The 17976-nt window shown below is 37.7% G+C and overlaps 1 protein-coding gene across 19 annotated transcripts in view; it reads left to right on the forward strand.

The window, feature by feature from the left end:
* The window catches only part of NRXN3 (neurexin 3), a 1274597-nt gene that overhangs the window by 556154 nt on the left and 700467 nt on the right, over positions 1 to 17976 (forward strand). For 11 of the 19 annotated variants that reach the window (XR_015741112.1, XR_015741113.1, XM_087922067.1 and 8 more), the window contains 2 exons: positions 10179 to 10205; positions 17454 to 17573. Coding sequence is in view for 17 of the 19 variants with exons in the window: in XM_087922067.1 (XP_087778193.1) it covers positions 10179 to 10205; positions 17454 to 17573 (147 nt within the window). In the remaining 2 variants the exon portion in view is untranslated. The remainder of the gene's footprint in view (positions 1 to 10178; positions 10206 to 17453; positions 17574 to 17976) is intronic. The other 8 variants (XM_087922069.1, XM_087922070.1, XM_087922058.1 and 5 more) reach the window with 1 other exon arrangement.

Raw genomic sequence — 17976 nt, forward strand, 5'->3', positions numbered from 1 at the left:
TTTCTTTTTGGGATAGCTGGTTAGCTTAGCTACTTCTCTACAAAATAATAATAATAATAATAATTATTGTGAATATGTGAGCCATGAGAAATAATGGTTGTACTCCAGTGCAGCTTATATTGGTTGCCTTTTATAAAGATATATATATATATATATATATATATATATATATATGTAGATCTTTGGTTGTTCGGGTTTTCTCCGCGTAAGATTCAAAGTATCTAGGCAACGTTTCGATGAAGTCTCATTCATCATCTTCAGGCTTCTGTCTCCGGCTCTGTGCTTTTCAGAGTAATGTGAGATTGCAGCTGCTTCCTCCTTTTAACTGTCAGTGGGGGTGGGACTTGATTGGGTGGGGGCTTGGCTGTGTTCTGATTGGGTGGGGTGTGTTCTCATTGGTAGGGGGTTTGGTTGTGTTCTGATTGGTTGGGGGTTAGCCGTGTTCTGATTGGTTGGAGGCGTGTTCTGTTCAGGTGGGGGCTTGGCTGTGCTCCGGTTAGTCTTAGTTGCTGGGGATTTGAGCTGGTGAGTTGTGATCTTGCTGTTTGGCTTCTAGTTCGTGGTCCTGTTGCATCTTCATAGTGGGTGTCGGTTTGCTTCATGTATGGCTCGGAGGGGTTTGAAGTGGGTAGTGATGCAGCTGCAGTGCAGCTTCTGGTCCATGGTCGTGTCTCATCTTCTGAGTGGGTGGGAGTCTGTTTTCTACATGGAAGTGTGGTGGTGGCATCTTGTGTGGCTCTCATGGGTGTGGGTCTGGTGTCCTTCTTCATGTTAGGTACTGCCTGTTCATGAGGGCGGGTTTCCAAATGGCTGGAAGGCGGGAGGTGTCATCTCGCTTGTTCATGCTGTGTGGCGTTTTCTATCTCTATGGCTTCTCTGATTATTCTGCTGTTGAAGTGTTCGGTTTTGGCGATAGTTCTGGTATTTTTAAAATCAATTTCATGTCCTGTGGCTTTGAGGTGTTGGACCAGGGAAGAGGTCGTTTCTTCTTTTTTGATTGAGTTCTTATGTTCTTCAATGCGCACTTATTCTTCTGTTAGTTTGTCCAATGTATGTGGTAGGGCAGGCAGTGCAGGGGATTTCGTATACTCCTTGGTTTTCTAATTCGATTTTGTCTTTGGGGTTTCTTAGGATGGTGGATATTTTTCTGTTTGTGCAGAATGCTGTTTTGATGTTGTGTTTTTGGAGGATCTTGCTGATTTTGTCTGTAGTGCCTTTTATATATGGGAGGAGGGCTTTGCCGTTTTCTTGTTCTCTGTCTTGGATTTTGGTTGGGGTTTCTTTTGGATTAGGTGGGTAATTTTCTTTCTTTGGAATCCATTGGCTGTAAGTACGTTGGTGAGAGTGTAGTTCGGTTTTTTGGTGTTGTTCATCGGCTAAGCATTTTGTTCTGGAAATGAGTGTCTTGGCTACGGAATTGATCTGTGCTGGGTGGTGGTGAGAGTGCATGTAGATAGCGGTTAGTGTGTGTTTTCTTCTGGTAGATGGTGTGTCCTAGGGAGCCATTGGATCTTTTGTATACCAAGACATCTAGGAAGGGAAGTTGGTTGTTGGCTTCTGTTTCCATGGTGAATTGTATTTTGGGGTGTAGGCTGTTGAGGTGTGTGAGGAAGTTGTTCAGTTTTTCTTTCCCATGTGGCCAGATTATGAAGGTGTCATCTACGTATCTGAGCCAGAGTTTGGGTTTGTGGTCGTATTTTCTAGAGCTTGTGTTTCAAAGTGTTCCATGTAGAGGTTAGCGATGACAGGTGAGAGGGTGATCCCATGGGTGCTCCTTCTATTTGTTTGTATTTTTGTCCATTGTAGGTGAAGTATGTATTGGATAGGCAGTGGTTGGTTAGATCTAGGATGTGCTTGGGGGTTGTATTTGTTTTGGATGGCTGTCAAGGCTTCTTTTATTGGCACTTGGGTGAAGAGGGATATGACATCGAAGCTTACTAGTAGGTCGCTAGGTTGTAAGTTTTGTTTCTTTATGATCTCGATGAACTGGAATGAGTTTCTTACGTGTGAGTTGATGGATTCTGCATAAGGTTGTAGTTGTTTGGCGAGAAATTTGGCTAGGTTTTGTAGAGGTGAGCCTATGGAGCTGACTATTGGTCTGAGGGGTTCCTTCTTTTGTGTATTTTGGGGAGACCATAAAGCTTGGGGCATCTGGATGATTTTTCTCTGGGTATGATTCGTTGCTGGATTTCTTCACTGATGGGGAGGCTTTTATTTTGGATTTGGTAGTTTTTTCTAGGTAAGTGGTGGGGTCTGTCTTTAGGGTTTGTATGTGGGGTCTTGGAGTAGGTTGGTTAGCTTGGTTTGGTAGTCAGATGTGTTCATAACCACTGTCGCATTGCCCTTGTCTGCTGGTAGGATTATTATGCTGGTGTCTTTTTCAGGTTAAGTAGTGCAGTTTGTTCTTCTTTGGATAAGTTGCTTTTGGGTGGTTTGCTAGTGCAGAGGATGTTGGTGATTTCGAGTCTGATTTTGTTAGCATCATCAGGGTTGGTTTTGGTCAGGCTGGTTTCAACTCCACATATGATGGTTTCTGTGGGGATGTGTTTGGGAGCGACAGCAAAGTTGAATCCTTTTGAAAGGACCTTGGTTTCAGCTTCAGTGAGGATCTTGTCTGAGATGTTGTGCAATGTTTGTTTCATGTGTGGCTGTGGGGAGGGGAGTTGGTTTCTGGCATTGTTGTAGTTTCCTGAGTTTGTTGGTGTGAGTATCTGTCTTGAGGGTGGTCTGTGTTTCGGCTCTCCAGACAGCAAGTTGTTTGGATTTGTCCCAAAGTAGAGGGTGAATCTTGTTGCTGAGTCTGAGGTGGAGTGTGAGGAGATCTTTGTTGATTTGGTCTAGGAGAAACCTTTTCGTGTGAAGTTCATTTCTAATTAGGGCCAGTTCTGTTCTTTTAAGGATGCGTTTGGTGGCTGCTGTGTTGGTGTGGAATTTCAATTGGAAGCTTGTGGGAATTAAATTTTGATCTCGGCAGTTGCATAGGAATGCAAGGTCACATAAAATGGAGGCTCTTTGGACTTCAAGTTTTCATAAGTCCTGGTCAGATGGTGGGTTTCCTCCCAGTAGAGGTGCAATATTTGTTTTCTGAGGTTCATGGGTATTTATATGTAGATCTTTGGTTGTTGGTTTTCTCCCACGTAGATTCAAAGTATCTGAAACGCTTTGATGAAGTCTCATTCATCATCTTCAGGCTTCTGTCTCCGGCTCTGTGCTTTTCAGAGTAATGTGAGATTGCAGCTGCTTCCTCCTTTAACTGTCAGTGGGGTGGGACTTGATTGGGTGGGGGCTTGGCTGTGTTCTGATTGGGTGGGGGTGTGTTCTCATTGGTAGGGGTTTGGTTGTGTTCTGATTGGTTGGGGGTTAGCCGTGTTCTGATTGGTTGGAGGCGTGTTCTGCTCAAATCCCCCAGCAACTAAGACTAACCGAGAGCACAGCCAAGCCCCCACCTGAACAGAACACGCCTCCAACCAATCAGAACACGGCTAACCCCCAACCAATCAGAACACAACCAAACCCCCTACCAATGAGAACACACCCCCACCCAATCAGAACACAGCCAAGCCCCCACCCAATCAAGTCCCACCCCACTGACAGTTAAAAGGAGGAAGCAGCTGCAATCTCACATTACTCTGAAAAGCACAGAGCCGGAGACAGAAGCCTGAAGATGATGAATGAGACTTCATCAAACGCTGCTAGATACTTTGAATCTTACGCGGGAGAAAACCCAACAACCAAAGATCTACATATAAATACCCAGAACCTCAGAAAACAAATATATATATATATATATATATATATATATTCGAATCCAGAGCCCTGGCTAACGCCACCCACAAACCCAAACTATGGTTAAGATACATCGATGACACATTTGTGATTTGGCCCCTTGGAAAACAAAACCTAAACAATTTCCTAACACACCTAAACAGCACACACCCCAAAATCAAGTTCACCATGGAAACAGAAACAAACAAACAACTACCATTCCTAGATGTACAAAAAAACAGATGGCACACTAGGACACACCATATACCAGACGAAAACACACTACCTCAATGCCCAATCCCACCACCACCCAGCACAGATAAACTCTGTGGCCAAAACACTAATCGCCAGTACCAAACGCCTGGCAGACAAAACACACATAAAGACTGAACTATGCACCCTGACTAAAATACTGACAGCTAACGGCTTTCACAAAAGCAAAATCACCAGCTTGATCCACAAAAACATACTGAGACATAATGGAGACCTAGAAGATGAACAGACCTATGGAACAGCTGTCCTGCCCTACATAAGAGGTACTACAGACAAAATCAGTAAGATACTACACAGGCATCACATCAAGACTGCCTTCAAAACAGACAGAAAAATAGCAGCCATCCTAAGAAACCCCAAAGATAAAATTGATCTGGAAAACCAAGGCATATATGAAGTCCCCTGAGCATCATGCCCTGCCACATACATTGGACAGACCAATAGAAGAATAAGTACCCACCTGGATGAACACAAAAATGCAGCAAAAAAGCTGGAACACGCTTCCTCACTAGTCCAACACACCAAAAGCCTCCAATACAGGAACACAATGATGCCAGCCAATCAAGACAAAAAAAAAAAGCCACAAAACCAGACAGAAGATATTAGAAACACCAATCAAGCAGAACACAGCAAACTCCAAGACCAATAAACACAGACCAAGACTCCCAACCGATCAGGATGAAGAAAAAAAACCATTCTGGCACAGCAGTAGGCTAGCCCCAAATTTAAAACTGAAACGGCTGTGAAAGTCTGACTCACAGACGAACACAATACAGAAGCCTGATGATGGCAGATGAGATTCTGCCGAAACATTGCTACAACTTTAAAAGCACAACTATAGTGACATAGGAAAATACCCGAACAGAGCTGAATACTATATATATATATATATAGTATATATCTACTACATATACTTACACAACTATCTTCTTAATTAACATCCATCCTTTTTAAAAGCAAGATACAGCTTGGTGTAACTGCTCAAGGCACTGATCTGGAAACTGGGAAATTATAAGTTCTACCTTAGGTCCATAATTAGCTTTCTGCCAGTCACTTTCTCTTAGCCTTAGGAAGCAGATAGGCAAACCACTTCTGAAATCCTGTTAATAAAACTGCAGGGACTGGTCCAGGCAATCTCCAGAAGTCAACAGTGACTCAAAGGCATGCACAAGCACTCATTTTAAAAAACAAATTGCTCATTCCACTAGAATCGGAAACATAGTAATGGAATACATGTTTACATTTATAAGGTATCTGATTCAGTCTCTTGACATTTGCAGTTGCGTTCCATATCATTTTTAATGAACTAAAAACTAATTAGACCCTTTTGTATCTTTTGTATCTTTTACAACCATGTTCATTGAGGTAACTCTGACTTTAAAAAAAGAAAAGGCAGAACTTATCCTTCATGCAAACAAGCAATAACTACATATAAAGTGTTAGCTCATAAGAGATAATACACTGAAAGAGATAATTTGTTACACATATCTGGGATTGAGCTTTTCAGTGAAAATTTGGGACATTAATCCATAGCTCAGATCATGAGAGCTGGATGCATACTTATTGGGATTTGAAATAGCTATTTTTGTGAACTATTTTTGTGAACTTCCTTTCCTTGTTACAGGCTTGATCACTGCTTTCCAAGAAGCACACTCCCACAAAGATATTTTAGCAAAGCTAAGGGTTTTGTTGAATCCAACTGTGAAGAATCCTAGGCTTAGCTAGCACTTATCACACAACCCTCAGATCTTCAGCTTTGGAATGACATAATCAGCGTGAGTGGAATTTAAGCCAAAAAGACTGTATCAAATCATATTTTCTAAACATTAGTTATATATAAATCTGAGTTCTTTCATTCATATAATGAGATTGCTTAACCAGAAAAGGTACAAAGGGCTGGCTGGACTACTTTAAATAAAAACAACTACATCAAAACCAGGACAGTCACATAACTTACAGAAATCAATTTTAATAGTAAACAAGGGGTCAAGATAAAGAATTTATATTGCATAATTTTTTAAAAAAACTTGTATTTTTTTATTGAGATTACTTTAAAATCAGTCATAAAATGAAAAACCAGATTGATATATAGTTGACTATTGCATATCTCCATATAACCTCTGGGAGCTTCTTCTCTAATGTATTTTGCCAACTAATACGGAAAAAGCCCATATTCCTCAATTATTAATTTGAAATAGTTTATGAAATGATGAGGATGAAGAGAGTGAATAAGAAAGAAAAAAAATTAAGAAACTAACATCTTCCAATTACCACTATGAAGTCTTAAAATCAGCATCCATGATATTTTGGGAGTGTATTAATGTACTTGCAGAACATTAATATTTTAAAAATTAATTGTATTCTATTTATGCAGCCAGTTACGATTCTTCGATTTAAATATACGGTATATGTGAAATATCTGATATCTTTTTACATAATTTTCCACAATTCATACATTATTATCCACAAATTTTCCTATATACAAGTTTTCTTAAAGAATATCTGGTACATGCTGTCGTGTAATATATTTTCTCAGATTATATGCAATTTTGTATGCAGCATCAACAAAATACATTACAAAACTTACAGAAGTGCAAAAAGAGAATCACAGTGCTTGGGTTTAGATGTTTATTTGGGAAAGGCACATCATATTAGAGTTCATATTTATACAAAAACCAGTCTCATTTTATTGCCATTGTTGTCTTTGGTGAGATGTAAGGAGTAAAATGAGCATTTTCCATTAATTATTCAGACTTTTTTTTTTAACTGAGGGACTTCATTGACAAGAATATTAGTACCTCTAAAAAAAACATTTAAAAAGATCTTTCTTCTCTTTATAATTAACAAAATTAGGTTCAATATGTCCCAGTTGATGTTATCAGATTAAATGTACTTTATATATCCCAAAACCTGATTTTACTGGCTGAAATCATCTATACAATTGGAGCCAGCAAGAGAAATTCATTCATAATAGGTGAGATTTAGTGGATGTAATAATAAACAGTTGTAATTCTTATACCACATATAAAGGTAGTCCTTGATGTATGAACACAATTAAGCCGCAGATTTTTGTTGCTGAGCAAGGCATTTATAAAGTGATTTGTGCCTCATTTTCTGATCTTTTTTGCCACAGTTGTTAAGTGAATCATGCAGTTGTTAAGTGAATCTGGGTTCCCTCATTGACTTTTCCTGTTGGAACCTAATTGGGAAAGTTACAAATTTTGATCACACATGACTCCAGGACAGAGTAACTGTAATAAATACATACCAGAAATAATTTTGGTTACCAGATATCAAGTACCTATCACTTTTACTTTAAAAAAGACATATGTTAGTATCACAGAATTAGCTACTTCCTTTATGGGTTCTATAACTTTGTGTAGTGCTAATGCTCAAAAAGTAGAACAAGAATTCCTTTAGGGGAGAAGAAACTCCTTAAAATGTATTTAATGATATGGGATGATGAATATTTTTTTTAAAAAAAGAAAGCAAATGTATAAAGTATGAAGCTTTATGAAGAGTCAGAGTGGCTACACTGTATTCAGTGTCTCCATTGAAGTAAATCACATTGTGTGCAAATGATCTTAGTAGTAGGCAAGTGACATAGGATTGCGATTTAAATGCTAAAGCAGAATTTTCCTTTGCAGTTTTAGCACCTGACCCAGTTGATGTTAATGGGATATTTTCTTATTCATACCTTCCTTCAATTTCAGCAAGTTGATGGTGGTCTGTGAGAATATTTGTTCTGACCAAGGTTTCCGAGACTGTAATTAAGCACACACTTCGTTAAAACAACTCTTGTTTTATTTCAATGCTGGGAATTATGTTCATTCCCAGACTGTAATGAGTCCCAAACAGTCCCTTGAGAAAAGCACCTACCTTTCTCTCCTTTGAATTGCTGCCAACAACAAAAGTGCCAAATGAACTATAAAAAAACAACCAAAGTACAAAGTCCACACAGAGCTTCAAGGATTAATCTGAACAGAACGAACATCTTTGCTTCTTACAAAGGTTTCTTCACCTTTGCCTGTCCTTTATACTTTATGGGAGGGGCAATCACCTCCAAGGCTTACTTCTGAGTTTCCCCTTTTGTTTCAGCTGCTCTTGCCTTCTAGCAGCTCTGCGCACATGCGCCCTGGGAACAGGCTTCCCCTGTTCCTCTGCCTCGCTGCTGCCAGACTCCGGAGGCTCTGGAGTCAGCACACCATTCCCAGATGGTCCTGGCCCCATCTCTGCATTGGATGCAGGACCCTTGTCCAAGTCCTCTTCAGACTCCTGGACTGGTCCCCTTCCCCTCTGTCCGATTCCACTGCCATTTGCACAGGCTGCCGGAGAACCACAACAATATCTATAACTGCAGGGTTTGATTTTCTAAAAACAAAACAAAACATAATAATAATGTGTTCCAAAAGGGAATAATCAGTATGTCTAATAAATCCTCCAGCAGAGCTAATGGGTCAATACTTTATCAGATTTTTTTTTCTTTCCCAAGTGTTGGATATAAATGTCCTTGTAGTTGTATCTAATGTTTATGGGATATTTTCTTATTCAGACCTTCCTACCATTTCTGCAATATGGGAAAGAAACTCTGAACTTAAAGATTGATTCCAGAGTAATGTATTGGAACAACTTCTTCCTGAATATAATTTTTTTTGACAGAGCAGTAGATACTTAACAAGTTAATGGAAGGATAATCTTGCCTTTACTCTTTTTACTGGTTTATTACCTCTATCTATCTTAAGTATTATATCCTAAATCCTTATATCTTTATCTATCCTCTATCCTAAATATATTAAGTACACCTAATTTTAGAGATCTCAGCAGAAGAAAATACATTTCCAATTCTTCCTTGAGTTTTCTTATAAGTGTGTTCTCATAAACTGGAGAATCAGATCTCCAAAAAAGTGACTGTTTTCTTATAATTTAATCAAGCACACATGAGGCACATTGTAAAGAAAAGTCTAAATATTTCTTACCTTGTGGAAAACTTAATAAAATCAAATTCTAATCTTAAATTTTATAGTAACAGCAAGAGCATATAATAAACTTTATTCACATTACCTGTAGAGATAGAAATATATCCTGCTACCAGTTTTTCTCAGCTTGTATTATATTTGAAGTATTTGCCTCTTGGACCTCAATATATGTGTTCCAGGAGATCTCTGGAACTCAAAATTGCCAGAATAAGTTAACTCCATGCAGTCTAATCTACTCCAGATACAGTATTCCTTTATTAGAAGACAGACCATAAATTCTAGAGACACATCCCTGAAATGAAGCCACCACTTAAAATCTTCCAAGAAAGCTACGTCAAAGATTTCCAAGAAAAGATAGGTTGATTATAAGATAGGCTACCAGATCCAGTGCAAACAATCTGGGAAACTGTTAGATAGCAACAATCAGACTCAGAAAATTCTGATGCCATCTATTTATAATCTGGATTTTTGCAGCTCAGCTCTGGTAGCTCAAATTTATAAAATAATCACGTCAGGACCTTTCATTACTACCAAATCTATTATTCTGATATAGATAAAAATGTTATTTTATCTTATTTTAAAAACATCAACATTGTACTGCACATAACTTCTTAAAAGCTTACATGGGAAGTGGATATTAAGCAGAAATTCACCTATATATTTTTCCTCTGGATCTGCACATCACAAAGGAAGCAGATAGGTTTCTCAATTTTTTATTTTAAATTAATCCAATATTTAATGGAACACAGGAAGCTCCTTGGTGGGAAATGAATCTCACTGTTTGCTCCTTCATTTATAAATATTGGTGAATCTTGTGACATGAATGTTCCTTCTGGTGTTACTCTTTATATAAGAAGTATGTCCATTCTATTTCTCTTCCCAGTACTCCATGCTATGTCGCTTGCTGTTTGGTTTGATGTGGAGCTGATGATGGATTGAGGCCATAATAGCTACCTCTCTCCACCTATGTCTGTCTGTTGTCTTTGATGGTATCATTTCATATTTCTTGCTGGTGTCACCCATATCTCTGAAGTGAGCATATGGGTTGTGTTGGTTATCCCAATTTCTTTTGATTTATTTTTGTAGACGTTACCCTGACGTTATCTGCTATTTTACTAACTCTGATTTATTGTTTTCGCTTTTTCCGTTCTTTTGCTAACAAAGTTGAGTTGACCAAAGCTGACCTGCAAGGTAGAGAAGGCTTTTGTTTCCTTGCCAGTTTGACTGAAAGTTACCTTTTAATGTAACCTTTTGTATATCAGTATTTTATTAATGCAGTCACATCTCTAAGGCAAAAAGATATGAATTTTCTTCAACTTGCTAAGTTGGAGAATGGGGTGGTGAGGATTTGGTGGGGAGAAATGTTCACTAAGGTTTTGGGGATACTTTGAGAGGTTTGACTGTATCTCATCTTAAGAATATCTATAACTGCATGGCTTGATTTCCTGAACAAAAAAGTTTAAAATACATAATGAAAGTAGCACTGAATGCTTGGTTTTTAAAATCAAGATGTGGAATAAGTACTTTAGCACAGTGAAATCACTTACAAGGCAATCCTACGATCCAAGAAACTGTTTTTCCAATTCTCTGCTGAATCTCTTTATGATTGTGGAATCCAATCTGGAAACATATATGAGAGGAAGATGGAAAAGGTTTAAAGAGGTATAATTGACTGCAAATATTTGAAGGGTAAATTAGGTTCTTCATGTTGCTAAGGGTGGGATGCGAAGTTATTGCAAAAAATGCAAACATGTTTTAAGGCACTTTCCCAGCCCTGATTCTTTGTTCTATGTCTCTCATTTAATATTTTTGGCTTTGTTTTTGCACATTTATTTGGAAATGTGTACTCATTATATAAAAAACCTGATGAAATTCTGATTGGTCAGCTGCAGCTGAAGTGCCCAGAGCACAGTTTTGTGGTGCTACCTGAGATAGGTTTGATTTGGTGTCTCTTGAGGGAGTGGACAGGGTTCTGTACATGGTGGGTTTGGCTACCTGTTTATTAGAGCTCCCTGAGTTATGAGATGACACAGAAGGTGAATGTAGTTGGGCTCATGCTATGATATCAGCTTCTTTCAGATAAAGGGTGATGCCATCAGCATTGAAGGAGGTGGTGGTATGCACACTCATCAAAAGGTCATATAATTATCATCTTGTTTCCAGTTGAGATATTTCTGCCTGCATTTGCAGAGAATCCTGGTGGAATCGGATTATTTAGACCTGTTTCAGTCAGATTTTAGCCCAGGGTTCAAACACAGAGAAAGCTGTTAGTCCTACATGTCCTACAAGCTAAAGTAGATGATGAAACAAATGCCATTTAGGCCAGGATTATTTATATTTATAGCAACAGACTCTTCCAAGTCTGAATGAGCTTCCCTTTACCTCACCTTATCAAAATGTGAAATAGACAGGAACCTGAGACATTTTTACCAAATAATTCCTTGGATGGACTCAAGGCTTCCTTATCTAATTTGTAATGACTTTTTGCTTGTCCTTCAAGGTCTATACATCAGCATTGATTGTATTATTGATGACATTTAGTGGAGCCAGAGGTGCACCAATCTTTGTGTTGCTTAATCTCCCAGTAGCTTTCGATACTGGCAATAATGGTATTGTTCTGGACTGGCAGCAGGTTGAAATCTGATATGAGTTTGATTCAGAAATTGAGGTTGTCTTTTTATGCTGCTGCTCTTCATTTCTTTGTGGCCAGTTCCAGTTGTGGCTGATAGGGTTTCATAAATTGCACAGGTTGCCAGAGTGTTTCTGGGTATGATTTAAAGTGCTTATTATCCCCTGTAAAGACTTTCATGGCAACCAGGTTATTTGAGAGATTGCCTATCTTCCCTGGTTTCTGCTTGACTAATATGAATTGAACAAAGTTGGGACAATCTGGTCCTTTTGATTAAACAATGCCATCTATCAAGAGCCAAGAAACATGCCTATGATTTGTGGTGCCTGAACATTGGAATGGGCTGGAAGAAGAAGAAGAAGAAGAAGAAGAAGAAGAAGAAGAAGAAGAAGAAGAAGAAGAAGAAGAAGAAGAAGAAGAAGAAGAAGAAGAAGAAGAAGAAGAAGAAGAAGAAGAAGAAGAAGAAGAAGAAGAAGAAGAAGAAGAAGAAGAAGAAGAAGAAGAAGAAGAAGAAGAAGAAGAAGAAGAAGAAGAAGAAGAAGAAGAAGAAGAAGGCCAGCTCAAAGTTGTGAAAGAGGAATTTTGAAATGATCCCTTGCCCATAATCATTCAAAGGCTGTCAATATTTATCAGTAAATCTTATTTGTAAGAAGAAAGAAAATAAACAATGAGAAGTAATTCTAATGGATGAATCAATGGCATATAATACTTGTAAGATTTGCACATCATGGTTACTTCTTTTTTGAAGTTTATAACTGCATTTGCTTTTTTATTTGCAACTGCATCACACTATAAGCTCATATTCAGTGCTGACTTCTTTCTCATTCTCAATTTCAGTCTATCAGGAATCTCCTACTGATTATATTGCATCGAAGTGGGTTCAGAATGGCCTGTGTTGTCCTACTGATAGAGAAGGCTAACAAAATTTCACTTGTAGAAAACCATAGCTGAACTAGACAGGATATGAGTACACATAGAATGTCTTGCTTCTATATGTCCATTCTGTATGTCACTGGAAAATATGAAAATAGTTTGCAGCATTCTGGTAAATGCATTTTCAAAATTTCATATTAAGCAAATTGTGTTATTAGCTGCTGAATCACAAAACTTTGGTAGCTGTCTTGAGTTTAATGTTTATTTTTTAATTCTTTTTATCTAATACTATAGTTATCTCATATTATATAGAGCCATGTTTGACCTGGACAGTAAATCTTGGTGGCTATTTGGGAATTTTGCATTTTATACTTTTATTTGCTGGCAGATCCTTGTATGATTTTTTTCCCTTAAAGCACTGTTGGATATTTCTTTAAATAGTGAGTTTGAGAGAAATTCACAGAGCTGGATGATTTTAAATGCAAACAGTGTTTCCATGAATTTTGACATCTAAATCGACTCTTCTGAAATCTCTATCAGATATGACATTCTTTGCATAATGTAGCATGAAGACTTTAATGTTTTATTAGATGAAGAAAGTAGAACCAGAAAGCATTTATAAAAACAGCATTTCTGACACCCCGTACAAAGTTTGAAGAGATATATTATTTAAATCCTTTTCTCTTCAGTGCACATCAGTTAGCTCCTTTTTGCTTCTGTCATGAACTGCCAATCATAAAGCAGCTTTTTTGTACTGTTTTCTTTGTGTGGGAGGAGTGGGATTGACCTCTTAATTTTTTTTGACATGTCTATTTGTGATAGTCAAGTGTCACAAGCAGGAGACTTATGGCTGGAGTAGAGAAAAGAAGCATCAGTGGCAGATGTTCTCTTAGCAAGAAGGATCTGTAAAAATTACTTGGGGAATGCCAGCAATATCTATACATTTGACTTATGAATAAAAAAAGAAAGCTAAACTAAGCATTCCCACACTGATTTCACAGAATAGAATTTTACTTCATTTCCCCTTCATCCCCAGAGATTTTAAATCCATGTAAAGCCCTGATTCAGGCATGCAATCTTGACTGGTTGCTTACCTAAGAGGGTTTTGTTTTTTTTCAGATATGCATTGTAAAACATTCTCACAAATGTATTTGAAATGTGTGAATTGTAATGCATTTGTTTAAATGATTAGTCTGCAATAAACTGGCAAGTACTTTCAAGTTGATTTCGTCAATCAAATTACGTGAGGGTTCCTTCAAAATCTCCAGCAGGTATCTTGCAAGAATAAACCCCAAAAGCATGAAATATATGCAGGGATATCCATGCGGTGTGATTTTTTGAAAAGTCAAGTTATTTGCAGCACTGCCGCTGAAGTTCTGTTTGTTTGTTTTAATGTGTTTTCATTTTAATTGCACCACAGTGGCCGGAACCTTGACTTTTAATGACCACATGCTATGACCTGTCCATCTTGGGTGGCCCTGCACAGCATAGTTCAAAGCTTCATTGAGCTACCAAAGCCCCTTCGCCACAACAAGGCAGTGATCCATGAAGGGATGCTGTGGACATTCCTGACTAAATTGGAGATGCTTTGGAAACTGGAATTTCTCAGAACAGGAATGCTGATTCTGTCCATTTACTGCCTAACACTAAGCATAAGAAACTCAAAGCACGAGGCCCCATTAAGCAGTGAAAAATCAGGAAGGACAGTAGCCAATTTAAACTGCAGAGGGCACATGAAAGCTTCACATCTCCATGTTAATAGAGGACAATCAATTGCTTTAAGTGGATTCATTCTAGCATGAAATAAAGAAACCAAGGTTTCCATCCAGTCATGTGGCATAAGGTGTCTAGGTAGTTTCTCCAAACTTCCAGCCTGTTAAAGGAAGGACCCTAACCCGACAAGTGGCCCATTTATATTTACCACCCACTTATGCATGGAAGAAGGGACTTAACGGCAGAAACTATCTGCTGTTGGTTTTCTTGTTGCAAACAACGGATGGCACTTTGGAGATTTGTGAAAGTTTGTAGAGGGATGCTCAAAAGGGACGTTGATTTAGACTTCTAGGAAATTTTTACAAAACAAATAATTTGCTCCATTTTTACCTAACAGATTCTAAAAGTGAATCACAATGGAACATGGGAGAAATAAGTTTCCTTGTAGAACCTGAGATCATATATATCCTATGATGGGTCAGACCCATTTAATATTCTGAATGAGGTAACTCTTGGAAGCTTATAAGTAGGCTATGTAAGTGAAAGCATCTTTGGGTTCAATTTTTACTAGTGTTCCATTGAACTCCAATTTGTCATCATGATAGATGATGTAAGTTACAGCCTAAAAATTTATGGGAGGCCAAGTATTGCTCATCTCCACTCTCACACCTAATACTAACGAAATTTGTAATGTATAGTTCAATTATACTCTTGTTTCCACAAATAACTAAATGGTATGCAAACTAGACATAACAAAATCCAGAACAATTTGTAAATAACTGGATTTAATATAGGAGCATCTACTTCGTTTAACTGCCCATTCTACGTTCAGAAAGTAAGGAACGATCCAGTGTCAATGTTTTTATTAAATCATAGTTCCACTTCCTGAGGTAAAGTTCCAGTGGATATACTTTAGAGGTTCCCAAATATTGTGTGATATGTAATTAAATCATCTTACTCTTTTTGTTCATACCTAATTTTCTTTTAAATAATTTGAAATAGTGAATTACTTGCATTAAGCTTTAAAGAAGACCGAGGTAGAAATGCATTTAAAGAGCTGTCTCTTGTTTAAAAATATGCATGTATATAACTTATGCCGAATGCAGCAGTTCACTGCTCCAGTCCTTGTTGCAGACCTCTTCAGCAATTCTTTGTTGTAGACTTTCTTCTGCAACCCTTTGTTGCAGACTTCCGTTACATTCTTATAAGAATAGGTATTCTGATCTCACTTCCAAATGCTATGTATCATCATGTGGTGACCCTTTGAAAGCTGTATGCAACAAAATTTCATTTTAATATATGCCGATTAGTGTACATTCAAAGTGACAATAAAGTTATTCTAAATTCAGTGTAAAGCTTAGAGGATGTGGACTGTAATACTGACACACTTGTGGTCAGCACACTATGTTGACACACTTGAGGCTCCAGCTGGTTTTATTGGTTTCTTGTAGGATTATGCATTGCCTAACCTGTTCTCCCTTTCCTAAATAAGTTTAGCTGTGAGGGAGAATGAGAACCCTGGCTTCTGCAGTAACTTTCCCCCTCATTTATAGTTATATTGGTTGACTATCAACTCTTCAGTGTAGAGAATGTACAATCCGACATTGGCTAGCTTGCCACTGCTTTAAAACATGGGATTGGAATTGAAAAAAAGTTCTGTATTATTTATTCTTTATTTATTAAATTTATATGTCGCCCATCTTACTGCCAAGTGGGTTGGAACTAGAGCCCAGTTGGCCAGTCAGAAATCATGTTAAAAACTCTAATTTTTTGGTAGCATCTAGGTTTTTTTTGGTTGATACAAAACAGTTGTTTAGTTCACAACTAGTTTTAATAAATTAAAACAAACAAACAGTTGATCTGTGGCAAAAAAAGAAAGGGAGGTAGGTAGATTGCAGGGCATAAAATAGAGCATTCTGCATGTAAACTGGAGGAGATCTTGTCATGTGGTAAAAGACTGTTGCGGCTGAAATTTCCATGAAAAGAACCATGACCTTAGAATATTGAGTGGATGCATGAAGATAGCATGCTGTGGCGACAGCAAGATTTAGACTAGCATGATTTCCTTCCAGGATAGAAGGGAATATGACAAAGTAGCTATATTGATGTGTTTGGATCACCTTTCTATTTATTATTCATTTGGTCATTGTGTCAAAGAAATCTATCTCTGCTTTGACAGCATTGCTAAAGAAGCAAAAGTGTTTATAATTTTTTAATCATTCCACATTGGGGTAGGAGGTACATTTTTGATAGATGAATCTCATAGGATACTGCTAATTAATTATATCAAGATATCTCACCAGTATGGAGCAAGTCAAAATTATTTCTTCTTCATCTTGAATCCTCACTCTTTGTGCTATAGTATTTAAGAGGATAGAATAGAAGAATCCACTGGAATAGTACATGAAATGCTCATCAAATAGGTAGTTAGTGCTTACTTGCAAAGTCCAAATAGAACTATAATTAGCTTAGTATATGCATAAAAGACATGTGTCACAGACATTTTTCTAAAAGCCTCTATGCAATTTTAAAGATTCTGAGATTTTCAGAATTATTGTTACAGAGCAAAAATTCTCATCTATGATGGTATTTAATTTACTACAAGGGAGGAAAATGGAACAAGCAAAGGAACAAATTGCTGACATTTCACCAGGTCCTATTAATTTTTACCCCAAATATCAGCAGAATTTTTTTTTTGGATGAAGGGAGGTTTAGTAGGATTTGATTTATTAATCTGATTTATTTAGCTACCCAATTCACACACAGTGATGTCCACCTCACAGACAATGATTGTCAACCCATGTTTCTACCAAATTCCCTATAAAATGTATCTGCAGCATGGAAATAACAATCCCATCATTTGGAATCAAGTTATTTAACTGAGAATAGGAGAATAGGCTGTGACAACTCTTAGCCTTTTTTGAGGAAATAGTACTTATTATAAGCATTTTTTTCCTGACCCTGCCAGGGAGGGAATATGCTACTTTTCATACCTTCCTTCTGCTGTGTACAAGTTACCTGTTTGTTGCTGGGTGCTTAATTCTCCATGTCTTTATGTGTCCTGAATTTCTGTGGCATGTTCCATGAAATGGAAAAGCATACAGTTTCTTTTTGGGGGAAGGTGGGCAGGGGGTTGCATGAAGATAACAATTCATAACCCATTATAGTGTCTCTTTCTTAGTAGCTACTCTTTCTTTCATGCATTTCTTGCTATCCCATTTCAGGACCAAGCACCACCTGCCAAGAAGATTCCTGCGCCAACCAAGGCATCTGTATTCAGCAGTGGGAAGGCTTCACTTGCGATTGTTCCATGACATCATATTCTGGAAATCAGTGCAATGACCGTGAGTACCACCTTTTAAAAAACTGAATTGTTTACAAGGGAACTGAGAACCATTTGGTGTTTGGTCTGCAAGCTTGCATGAATTCTCATGTTAGACTTGTCTGGTGAACTTCCTGGGAAATTAGCTTTAGAAACTGGATTACGTAAGAGAAATTGAGAGTTTTTATTTTCTCTGAGTTAATATGAAAGTGTATGGGTGCATTCTGTTTTCATGTTTAAACACTTTTTTTAAAAAAAGGTATTGATGTTCTTTTTATAGCAACCAGAGGGAACTGTATGTGCCAGACAATAATAAGAGCTTTGCTAAGAAGTACATTTGCTTCTTAAAAGTTTTTCTAATCTTATTTACATGTAGCCTTTTCTAAATGCATGCAAAGCTCTAAACTTTTTAAATAGCCATCTGG

This window comes from Pseudonaja textilis, chromosome 1 (genome assembly GCF_049901715.1).
Source record: "Pseudonaja textilis isolate UNSWEBS1 chromosome 1, rPseTex1.2, whole genome shotgun sequence".
Lineage (NCBI taxonomy): Eukaryota > Metazoa > Chordata > Lepidosauria > Squamata > Elapidae > Pseudonaja > Pseudonaja textilis.